Genomic DNA, 12,955 nt, shown 5'->3' on the forward strand with positions numbered 1-12,955 from the left:
AATCCTGCTAATGTGATTCTTCAATTGGAACCTGGGGGTGTTGGAGACATAGGACTATGGGATGTTAGTTCAGGGAAAAAGTTGCTTTCAAGAAATTTTAGAGTCCGGAATCTTGATGCAGGCCCGTTGGCCTTAAAGGTGCATCTGCTTCTGGATTATGTACTACTCCTTCAACCTTACTGATATGATCCGAAATTTGAACCAATGTCAATTATTTCAGGAAGCTCTGGTCAAAGATTCATATGTATCTGGTAATCGTATCCGACAGAGTCCTGATGGTTGTATATTTGGTGAGAATGTTCTCATACTTAAAATGGTATGGAGTTGCTGATTTTCATTTCTTGTAGTTCATATTCACTGCCGTCGTGTTCTTCATTGAACAGGGGTTGCATATGCAAAGCGCACTTAGGAAGTGTAAATGATTTTGGCATTCTTTTCCCCTCACGACCAACTTTTGGTCATAACTTGTGCTGATGACAAGACCGTCAAGGTTGGTTTCATTAATGTATGTTTAAGGTTTGGGATATATTTTGTAGCCAAAGACTGTTTACTTTTGAAGGTCATGAAGCTCCTGTCTATTCTGTCTGTCCTCATACCAAAGAAAATGTCCATGTAAGGGCCACTTTGGGTATTGATGTTTTGGTTCTGGTGATGTTTTTGTTTTGAATCATCTGATTTACTTTCCGGTTCCTGCAATATATTATCCAACACTTTTTTTCATGCTTCATGCCTCAGTTGTCTTTTCAACATCAGTGGATGGCAAGATCAAAATATGGTTATATGATAGCTTTGAAGGCAGTGCTGTACCAAACTGGCTCATAGTGCTGATGTTCAAAGGTTCAGCTTATATGGCCTGCGATTGCCATCTTTTATTTCCTGATTGATATCTTTGGGTTAATATAGTAATGTTAGTTTTGATTGGGATCACGTAGGCTTTTTTTCATGTGGGATCAGCCAAGGAGGGAAACAATCAGAGCCAGGTGAAAAGAAACAGAGGCTAGACAACGTTTAATGAAGGAGAAGACTCCTGTATTTTCATATATCAAAGATGAATACATTACATAGTAATATAGGGCTGGGCTAGGCTATACAAGGCAAGTGCTGTAATTACAAAGAATCAAGATCCTATAATCAAGACCTATACAAGGTAACTAAATCACAATTGTCTCCACATAATCTGTGATATGATTTGCATATTTCAACACTCCCCCTCAAGTTGGAGCATGGATATTGTGCATGCCCAACTTGCGGCAATGAGCTTGAAACATGAGTTTACCAAGTGCTTTGGTAAACAAGTCTGCAACCTGATGTTTAGATGGTGTGAAATGAGTTGTGATAAGCCCAGCTTGAATTTTTTCTCGAATCAGATGACAGTCTAGCTCTATGTGTTTGGTACGTTCATGAAAGACAGGATTAGCCGCAATGTGTAGCGCGGCCTGATTATCACAGTGAACCCGAGCAGGTGCGGCATGAAGGACTCGAAGATCTTGTAGCAGAAAACGTAGCCATGTGAGTTCATAGGTAATTGCTGCCATTGATCTATACTCTGCCTCCGTAGAAGATCGTGATATTGTATGCTACTTCTTGGTCTTCCAAGATATCAAGGAGTTACCTAAGAAGATGCAGTATCCCGTAACGGAGCGCCTTGTTGTAGGACACGACGCCCACGAGGCATCACAATAACCTCGTAGCTGCAAAGAATTGTTGGATGGAAATATTAATCCTTGGCCTATTGACCCCTTCAAATATTTCAACACACGCATGGCTGCTGTAAGGTGTGGTTTGCGTGGTTGGCTCATGAACTGACTGAGGACTTGTATAGGATATGAAATGTCAGGCCTTGTTATTGTGAGATAGATGAGACGCCCCACAATTCTTCTATAACGAGTGGGGTCTTTCAACAATTCTCCTTCTGTCGACTGTAATTTTAAGTCTTGTTCCATGGGAAAATCCACAGGACAAGCCCCTAACAAACCAACATCATCCAATATGTCTAAAATATACTTTCTCTGTGAAATGGGGATGCCTTCCTTGGAGCGAGCTACTTCAATTCCGAGGAAATATTTTAGCAAACCAAGATCTTTGATTCGAAATTGATGATGGAGAAAGTCCTTTAATTGTTGTATGGCAGTAGGATCATTTCCGGTTATGATCATATCATCAACATAGACCAATACCACAGTGATGGATTTACCTTTTACACGAGTGAACATAGAGTAATCAGCCCTTGATTGTCGAAAACTAGCATGTTGAATAGCTGTGGAAAATTTGGAAAACCACTGCCGTGAAGCTTGCTTTAAGCCATATAAAGATTTCCGGAGTCGACAAACCAAGTGCTCCCCCTGTCGACGAAGGCCAGGTGGGGGTAACATGTAAACCTCTTCCTCCAAATCACCATGGAGAAAAGCATTTTGGACGTCTAGTTGATGAAGAGGCCAAGTGTGATGAGCAGCCACTGCTAATAAACATCGAACAGTGACCAATTTGGCCACCGGGGCAAAAGTCTCGTAATAATCCAAGCCTTCAGTTTGGGTGTAGCCTTTGGCTACCAGCCGCGCCTTATAGCGCTCAACAGAGCCATCTGATTTATGCTTGATTTTGTAATCCCAACGGCTCCCAATAGCACGTTTGCCAGGAGGTAGTGAGGTGAGAGTCCATGTATGATTTTGTTCAAGAGCCTGCAATTCAGCTGCCATGGCTTCACGCCACTTGGGATCAAGGTTAGCCTGTGCAAAAGAAGTGGGTTCGACACAGGTAGTAATATTATGCAGAAAAGAGCGATATGAGGAAGATAAATGAGAAGAAGAGAGATATTTGGAGAGAGGATAGTGAGTACCTGACACCGAAGAAGATGATGGAGTGGGAGTAGGAGTAGTCACCAGTGAGCATGCGTAGTCGAGGAGACGTACGTTGGGTTGCCGAGAACGAGTGCTGCGTCGAAGTGCTGGAGAGGAAGAAATTGAGATGGGAATATCGGAGGATGTTAAAGGAGCGAGGGTTGCTGGTGGATCAGCGATAGACTCAGAGATGATGTCGAGATCAATGTTGAGGTCGGCGTTGGGATGTGTATCGGAAGGGTGGTGATGGGTATCCGAGGAGAGGGAAACTGTTTCTGAGGAGGGTTTATTTGTTTCCGAGGTGATGATGGGCTGCTCGAAAGTGGCATCAGGAGGAAATGGGTCATGTGGGTGGGATGGCAAAATTGGGCCGTGAGGGAGTGCTGTTTGGGTGTGCTGAGAAATTGTGGAAAATGGAAATATGTGTTCGTGGAAGACCACGTCGCGACTGGAGAAGAATTGGTGAGATGTGAGGTCATATAAACGATAAGCTTTTTGCCATGCGGGATAGCCAACAAAGATACAACGTCGAGCCCGCGCGTCAAATTTGTGGAGCGAATTTGTTTGAGTGGCGTAGCAAAGGCAACCGAAGACACGAAAATGACGATAGGAAGGTGGGGTGTGATAGAGAACCTCATGGGGTGATTTTTTGGAGAGCACTAATGTGGGCAAACGGTTAATGATATAGGCTGCAGTAAGGATACTCTCTCCCCAAAACTTGAGTGGAACTTGTGCTTGAAAACATAAAGCACGGGCAACAGTGAGAAGATGGCGATGTTTGCGTTCCACAACCCCATTTTGTTGGGGGGTGTGTGAGCAAGAATGTTGCCATAGGGTGCCCATTTGAGCAAAAAAAGAACGCATGGACAGGAATTCTGCACCATTGTCACTGCGCACCTGTTGAATGTCACAATGAAATTGAGTTTTAACATAGGCAAAAAAAAGTTTGATGTTTTCTTGTGTTTCAGATTTAAGATTCATGAGGAACAACCATGTGAAACGTGAGTAGTCATCTACGATAGTCAAAAAATATCGAGCACCTGAGCTAGTGGGTAATCGATGAGGACCCCATATATCGCAATGAATTAACTCAAAAGGTTTATTGGTTGAAATTGAACTTAGAGAAAATGGTAATCTTGTCTGTTTGGCAAGAGGACAGACATCACATTGAGAATGAAAATTAAATGAAATGGAAGGGACTGTTTGAGATAAAACACGCATTGGACCAGTAGACAAGTGACCCAAGCGTTTATGCCAAAGATCAGAAGTGGAGGACAACGCAGCAGCCGCTATTCGGGGACCACGCTCACAAAGAAAATCTTCGGTGACTGGTACTAAATAGTACAAACCATCATGCTCCTTCCCCAACCCAATCATCTTCTTCGTTGTTAAATCCTGCATGATACAAAAAGTAGGGAAGAATGAGATAAGACAATGGAGATGACGAGTTAATTTACTGACGGACATTAAATTGACTCGGAAACCAGGAACACAAAGCACGTCTTCCAATTTTAGATGAGGAGTGATTTGAACAGAACCAAGACAAGAGATATGTGCTTGTGAACCATTGGGCATGTTGACTGAAGAATTAGACAAAATGGTTTTCTTAGGAATCAATTTGGGTGAAGAAGAAATGTGGTCTGTTGCACCGCTATCAATTATCCAAGAGTCATGTGATATACCTGTAGCATTTGCAAAGGCTTGAATTTTACCATCACCTCGTAAAAAGGACTTGATCTGATTAACTTCTTGAGGGGTGAATTTCAGATCATCCAAAGTCTGAGTACCAGTTCCCTTTTGTGATTCCTGGGTGGTGTTGTTGGCGCCCACACGCTTGTTCTTGTTGGGTGGCTTGACTGCCTTTCCATGTAGTTTGTGCCATGTTGGGAAACCATTAAGGTAGTAGCAGCGATCAACTGTATGGGTGTCACCATTACAGTGTGTGCAATGTAAATTCTTGTTGTCATCGTCGTGCACTTTGCGAGGTTGTTTGTTGGTACTCTTTGATGTGTTCATGGCATGAACGGAACTGATTGTGCTATTCTCAGTTATTTGTCGCTGTCTTTCTTCTTGCATGAGCATGGCATATGCCTTGCGCACCATGGGTAAAGGAGACATCAGAAGCATCTGTGTACGAACAGCCGAATAAGTATCATTTAGGCCCATAAGAAATTGAAGTACCTGTTCTTGTTGCTCTCTGTCAGCAAGCTCCTTCATGACTCCACACTTGCACGCTGGATTACATTGGCATGATGGCATGGGAAGATATGATCCCAACTCATCCCAAAGACCTTTAAGCATGTTGTAATATGTTGAAATAGACTGCTGGTGCTGTCGCATTTCAGCAATTTCTCGCTTGATCTGAAAAATACGAGACACATTCCCTTGAGAAAAACGCTCTTTGAGATCTGACCAAACCTCAGCGGCGGTGTTGGCATAAATCACAGTGTTAGCCAATGAAGGGCTAATGGAATTGAGAATCCAAGATTTAATCAACTGATTGCATCTCCTCCAAAAGAGGTATTTGGCGCTGGTTGTTGGCGGTGCCTTGATTGTGCCGTCAACAAAACCGAGTTTGTTTTTTGCTTCCAAGTTGATCAACATCGCCCGACTCCAAGTTGCATAATTGTCACCATCTAGAAGTTGCGTGACAAGGGTCAGACCTGTTTGATCTGCATGGTGTATGTAAAAAGGATCAGAGGCATCAATGGTCTCTGTATCTTGTGTGTTAGGCTTAACGCCTGAAGGTTTTGGTGTTTCATCGTCGCCAGCCATGTCTCAGTGTTTGCGGAAGGTGTTAAAGGTGTGTGAGTCACCAGGAATGGCGCTCTGATACCATGAAAAGAAACAGAGGCTAGACAACGTTTAATGAAGGAGAAGACTCCTGTATTTTCATATATCAAAGATGAATACATTACATAGTAATATAGGGCTGGGCTAGGCTATACAAGGCAAGTGCTATAATTACAAAGAATCAAGATCCTATAATCAAGACCTATACAAGGTAACTAAATCACAATTGTCTCCACATAATCTGTGATATGATTTGCATATTTCAACACCAGGAGCGACCAAGTGTAAAAAACATGGATTTGTTTTTTTGTTTTTGATATTAAGAGAGATTACATGAGCCTCAACTAAACCAACATCTTCCATTGCATAAATGTGACGAAGTGAACATTGAACTCCTATCAAAGACTTTTTTTATATTTATTTTGTTCGCACTACACAAATATAAGAAATCCAGGACTCGATTTCTTCTTTATGTCTTCTTTATGAATTTCTGACTCCTCAATCTTCTGCTTTCAAATACTTCATTCCTAGTCCTCGATCGAGGACACCATACAAAGATCATAGTAACCAGTACTGTGTTGTCTACTGGACTGCTGATCCTGGGCCTAACCCTGCTATTATATGTGAGGAAGCACCAGCAACAAATATATGGTAAGCTATTTGATTTTGTACTCTTCTGCCCCTCCATCTTCTAAGATAGGTAGGTTCAGTTCTATAGAAAATTTGTGCTGTTGCTTCTCTGGTTTCTAAACTAAGGTTCCATGCTACATTATTTACTTCACTAAGTACTTCACAGGAGAACTGAAGCCCGGCCAAAAGGAAGATCTGGAATTACCATTATTTGACTTGGCCGCTGTTGTTTGTGCAACCAAAAACTTATCAAACAACAACAAACTTGGAGAAGGTGGTTTGGGATCAGTCTTTAAGGTAAAATCAAATACAGTTCTCCCTACAGTTAGCTTGACAGTTTCCACATGCCATTTGGGTCAGGACTAAGGTGGTGTAATTTTTTATTTTTTATTTTTCTGTTCTTTCATGGGTTGGTTTTGTGTTCCTATGCAAGAGGAGGAGGAGACAAATCTTACATTTTTTTTAAATTTTCTATCAGCAAACAAGAGGGCATGATCAAATGTCAAAATCTATAACAGAAATGCAATATCCAAAGAATGAAAAGCAGTCCAACCAAGAAGAACCATCAATGGATGAATATTGAATGCATAAAGATTTATCAAGTTTCAAGCAAGAAGAACCAAACTAGAAATAAATAGTCAGAATTTGAGATTGGGGCCTAAAAACCGAACCTTGTTATTGGCAAGACCATAGCAAATTTTGTATTTAGGGTTCCCATGACTTGTGCTTGCTTCGGCTTCCAAATCTCAATCTCAAGCTCAAATTTGTAGGTAAACTTTTTCAATTTCGGGTTTCAGACTTTCAGTCAATCGCAGTGTTCAAACAATCTGGCTAGGCGGATGGCTAGGCAGCTAGGCGGGCGCTAGGCGGATGGCTAGGCGGCTAGGCGGGCGCTAGGCGGCTGGCGGGCCTCCTAGGCGGGTTGGGTCATTTTTCGGTGTCGAACAAGGGGGACGAAGCAGCCGAAACTTGTCTGCGTCTGCAAGCTCCGCCCTCTGCGAGTGCAAGCTTCGTGTTCGTTTGTATTCAAAGCGTATAGCCGTGCGGCTATACCCTTAAAATATTCAGACATATTAATATTTAAAGCGTATAGCCAAACGGCTATACTTTGAAAATATCCAAACGTATTTTGAAAGTATAGCCGACCGGCTATACTTTTTAAATATACAATTTTATCATATCATTTTAGGGTTTAGGGTTAAAGTACCACTTTAGCCCACTAGGCTAGAGTTATTTCTTCAATTATTTTATTTATATATGAGATATTTAGTCAAATACCCATTCTTAGCACTAAAATTATAAATAAACTCTACACCATTTAATTTCTATAAACAAACCCAAAAAATGACAATTGTCCCTATTGAATTTAATTTTGATTATTAAATTACTTTGATGCCCTATTGAGTGTTTTGGGCTTTTTTATATGTTTTGGGGTTGAGTTTGTTTTGAGAAATCAATGGCAGTTTTGTAATTTAAAAGAAGTGAAAAGCCTTTTTGTTATGTTGTAAATGGGCTTTGGGTGTGTTTCTAAAGTCCATTTCATATAGGGTATTTTTATAATTTGAGCTCCTATATTGGGTATAATAATGAATCTCCCTTTATATATTGGGGAATGAGAATTTAAATTCTTTCTGATCCCTCCCATTCTAATGATTTCTAGCTATTAGCCCATTGGTCATGAATAAAAAATGAATTTTATTTATAATAAATAATACAGGTTTAACCCATAAATACAACAACAACAACAACAAAATCCCCCAACATATTGTGGATCAAAGGATGTTGAATTTCATAGTATAAAATTGCTTGTATAGCAATTTACTTTCTAGAAGAAAAATTGGATACAAAACAGTCAAACGAGACAACGAAGAGAAGTTTGCAGCTCTGTTTTGAAATTTATTGAAGGTATCAGAGTTCATATGACATTGATATATGAACTATTCAAAATTAGAATTCAAACAACATGTGTTAGATGAGAAGTAGCATCTCATTCTTAAATATAACATATTATTTCATTTGTCTACTGGTTGTGCCTGTTGTTAAGCTGGCGCAACCAACATTCTTTCACCAAGAAACTTTTCCTGAACCTCTAAGAAATTTAGCTAGGAAAACCTTTGGTGGTTAGGGAAAGTTAAGATAGAAAACCTTTGAAGAATAATCGCGAGCACATGTGATATTACAGAAAATGTAACGAAGGAATTTAGAATGGCCATTTTCCAAATTAAGCACACATCTTATAATGAAATCAAGATAGGAACTTATAACAAGCCCTCATTAGAGTACAATGTCCAAAAACACAAGATGAACACCACACCACACCACATTCAACACAAATGATTGCTCTTCAGTGTTGTAAATATAAAAAAAGATGAGATATCGCTTAGTACAATCAAATAGTTCTTCATTCCTCGTCGCCCAAATCATTGAAGGCATCGCACAAATCATTGAGCATTTCATCCCACATCTCCTCCACATACACATGAAATGAGTATTCATCACTACTACACAAATCGAAATAGAAGACGGGAATCCACCGTTGTCTAGAAGGTTTTCAAACCGTCGTGAAATCGACCCCCATCTTTTGATATAGAAAACAACGACGGCCAAAAACCGACGTCGTTAAACCATTCAACGTCAACAAATATTACAAACCGACGTCTAATGACTATATACATATATCGTAAAATGAAACCTTCTACAACATTAGACGACGGTATTATTAAAAATTAGTCGTCTAAAGAGTGTTACATGTCAAGATCAAAACAAAAACCGACGTACAAATAATTATCCACGTCCCTAATTGAAGGAATACGACTTGTATAACCTAGAAACCATCGTGGTTAACGTATACTACATCAAATAAATAAACAAACCATCATCTAACTTCTAAAAGACGATGCATATACAAAAGAACGGACGTTTAAAGCAGATTACATGTCAATAATCATACAGGAACATATGTACAGATATTTAATCACGTCTCTAATTTTTATCTCATCTCAGCGGATTCAATACTTCCAGCTTTTCAGCTTTCCTCTTTCATTAAAATTGACAAACGACGTTGTCAATATAATCCTTCAAAAAAAATTCCAAAAAGGATCCTTTATCGGTTTGTAATCATCATCCAACTCACCATAGTTATAAGCAACTTGAATGCTCAACGCCTACTACATAGGACACTATGAGTATCTTCCAAATCTTCCCTAAGTACTCTCTGAGGTACTCCTTTGGCACCCCTCCATGACCCAAAGGTGTAATTAAATGTCTCGAAAAATCATGTTTTCCTATGTGCTTTGCTTACTCTAACTATCTTCAACGAAATTCACTATTTGATCATATGATACCTTTGAATCAATGTCAACTTTAACCTTTGATGGCCAATTTGAATTGTCTTTGGTGCCAGCATTTTATTGATTAGAAAAGTTCTCGCTCAATGTATTTCTTACTAATATAATCTCCTTTGAGTAAATTCTTTGGACAAAATAAAGCCAAATCCTCAATTATGAATCTTGTTCCACCTGTATGTATAAGAGGCTTTCCTTCTCTTTAGATTGGATTACAAGACTCATCTAGACAATACTCGTCAACGATATTCTCAACCTTTCCACATAATCACTCTACTACTAAGCTCTTTGTCTTTGATGAAATGGGTGAAAATCTAGCCATGTATTTGGACATACACGACACAACATGTGCGTGCATAAAAATGCATCATGTTTCGTAAGCTTGTCTATTTAAGAGCTTATAATCTCCACTCTTGTCAATCGCGGCATTATAGCCCACATGTGTAAGGTGACACTTCACCCAGGATACCACTAATTCTCACTTGGGTTTGCTATACTTTACAATTTTCTAAAAATTACGAATTTATGAAAGCATCTCTAGTTCAAATTGCAATGTCCTTCCTGCCGAAGGAGCATTACTTGGCACTGATACACCCTACAATGCCCAAGCTTAAGGATGCGCACAAGGTGCGAAATCCACAGGGACTCAAACCTAATTCTTTTCATTTAATAATTTATCTTCACTCGTCTTAACCTTATCCACTAACAAACCTCATCTCTAAATTCATATTCACAAAACAATTCCCCAGTTTCTTCCTACTTCTCTTCCCAATTTACCTTCTCCAATCCTCGACATTAAATGTCTCCAATTATAATTCCTCCCAAAAATGTTTCATTCCAACATGTATCCTACATTTTCATATGAAAACCTCAACAAATTTTTCAACACTTCTTAATACCTTTTATGCAATCATGCCCACAAGGCAAGGCAACATGGAGAAACGTCAACAATTCACTAGAACAAGGATGCACACAAGGTGCATAGTCCACAGGAATTTGAACCTAAAGCTCTGATACCAAGTTGACAGGACTTGCCCCGAATTCCTCAAAACCCGGGACGAATCCTGTGAAATTTTCCGACATCACCCTGATGTTGGGCCCACCTACTAAAGAACGAGACTTTCTGCCGAAATTTCGGCAGAGTCCCCCTTGAAAAATGAACATTTCCCAAAAGTTTTAACCTATCAAAACTCAGTTATAACTCAACCAGCAGCAAGCACAAGTTAAAAACATGCAATTACATAATAGGCCTCCGACCTTCAAATAATTCGAAGGAGAACCACCAGCAATGTTCTTAAGCCAAATAATGAAATTACACAATGCCATTAATGATCTCAAACTAATTAAAGCATGCCCACCGTAATTAACATAAAAATAACTTCCCAAATTTCCATCAAGCGATGTTTAACAACCAAGCACCATCACAAGTAGATTAAGGACTTGGTCCAAATCGCACAACAATTCCTAACGAATTTCATATTTGTCTTGCTCACAACCACACTTCCAATCGACTAAATTAAAGTGTCAGAAATATCTTTAGTTCGTGGCTGCACCCAGGTAAGACCCCAGGCTACCTACGTACCCCTTTATGAGGGATTAAGCCACACGTAGTTTCTAACATCCATAATCACAAACCCGATAATATACAATCGATTTCAGTAGTACAAATAAATTATATTCTAGAATTATCTTTTTTCCTTTAATTCAAATCACATCACACCAAACATAATTCTTTTTTAATATTAATCTTTCCCCGACATAGTAAAATAATCTCATTTTTCCTCTCTCTGTTACTTTACTACACGCCGGAGAGTCCAACGCCACCTGTAGTAAAGTTTCAGTAATCCAAGCATACGGATCCTCTATCACACGTTGGATAATCCAACGCCACATGTGATAAGTTAATAACATAATCACTGTGTCTCACACGCTGGAATATTCCAACGCCACATGTGAGACCCGAGAGTCACATACCTTTCCCACACGCCGGAAATAGACGGCGGTTGGAGCTGTACGACGGCAGGAACAAAATCGATTCAAACCAGTTGTCACCGCTGGCAAATTCCGAGCTTTCCGGCCGAGAGAAGTGGCCGGTCGTGATCGGGGGCTCGAGCCGGTTCGATTGGGACCAGTGCCGACCCTTGCCGTGGCCGGTGCTGTGAGAATCGAAGAGAGAGATAGACAACCGTCAGGGAGAGAGAGAGAGAGAGAGAGAGAGAGAGAGAGAGAGAGAGAGATCTGTGCACGCATGTGTGGAGAGAGAGGAAATTCTGATTTTTCTAAAACAAATTTCAAGTTATTTACGATTATGCTACTGAAACATTTTTTATCGTAACTACCTTGTTACAACTCCGATTCGAGCCCCCTTTGTGTCTACGGACTTGTCTCGACGTGCTCTACACAACGGTAAAATTGGAATTTCCAAATTCCTTCCCGAACTTAAAATGACCCTTTTTGCCCCTTTTAATATTCAATAATACTTTAATTTTTCAAAAACCTTAATTAATTCAAATCATTTTATTTTATTCTTTCTCTCAATTTATTTTTCTCATTTAAATTTATTTCCTCTAATTTTAATTATTTTATGAATTTTTCGGACCGGAATGTTAATTTCACCAAAATTTTCACAATCAACAAGTCAATGTTTAAACCTATTAAAATATTTCGGGGTTGTAGGGGTCTTTTTCGGTTACGATAGCTTAATGCGGACTTGGGCCGTCGTAAAGAGCTAATTGTGATGCCCCTTTGCCTGAGTTCAGAACCAGGCCCAAAACACTCCGAGAAAACGTAGATTTTCAGGGAATGCTCTGTTTCTTCCCACCAAGGAGGTGATGACTGTGATAAAAGAATTAGAAAGTTATGCTTGGCTTGAAAGGCTTGTAATGCGGGAGCTAAGTTTCCACAAGTTTAGCAGAGAGAGAGAGATTGACAGATTGCCGCTTGGGTTGGTATCAAAGACCTTACCGGAAAATATGGGTGATGGGGTGATATTTTAGGCTTTCGAAGGATATGATCACAGGAGGAGGTTAAGTTTTGGTATAGATTTCTGGGTTTCTGGGTGTTTTCTTTCGTCGTGTTCGGGTTGTCCCCTTTTCCTCTGCTTCCTTGCCATTTTATACATCTTGCGAGTTTGCTTCCCCACACGCATGCACTCTGGTATCAAGGTGGTCCGGCTTGCTCTCCGGCCTCGAGGTGGTCCGGCTTGCTCTCCGGCCTCGAGGTGGTCCGACCTGCTCTCCGACTTCGAGGTGTTTGTCTCCCAGCTGATATGACATAACCTCTTCATTTTATGCAGTTGCCGGGTAAGGAGTTATTTTGGGTTGTTGATTTTGCTGCCGTGCCTTTGTTTTG

The 12,955-nt window shown here is 40.1% G+C and overlaps 1 protein-coding gene across 1 annotated transcript; it reads right to left on the bottom strand.

Annotated features, from left to right (window-relative positions):
• Positions 1-4,188: 4,188 nt before the first annotated feature.
• Positions 4,189-5,138, bottom strand: LOC148296262 (uncharacterized). The gene is made up of 2 exons (XM_088248242.1): positions 4,520-5,138; positions 4,189-4,232 (listed from the first exon to the last, which is right to left on the bottom strand). The coding sequence occupies exons 1-2, from the start codon at positions 5,136-5,138 to the stop codon at positions 4,189-4,191; spliced, it is 663 nt and encodes a 220-aa protein (XP_088104368.1).
• Positions 5,139-12,955: the final 7,817 nt, after the last annotated feature.

The sequence above is a fragment of the Prunus avium genome, chromosome 2 (assembly GCF_965620075.1).
Source record: "Prunus avium chromosome 2, drPruAviu1.hap1.1, whole genome shotgun sequence".
NCBI classification, from domain to species: domain Eukaryota; kingdom Viridiplantae; phylum Streptophyta; class Magnoliopsida; order Rosales; family Rosaceae; genus Prunus; species Prunus avium.

Bases quoted from the DNA above. Each gene is read 5' to 3' on its own strand.
- LOC148296262 (XM_088248242.1), bottom strand. From the start codon at position 5,138: ATGCTTAAAGGTCTTTGGGATGAGTTGGGATCATATCTTCCCATGCCA. The intron at 4,233-4,519 runs GTATATCACATG...TGTATCATGCAG, and splicing joins AGCCTTTGCAAATGCTACAG to GATTTAACAACGAAGAAGAT.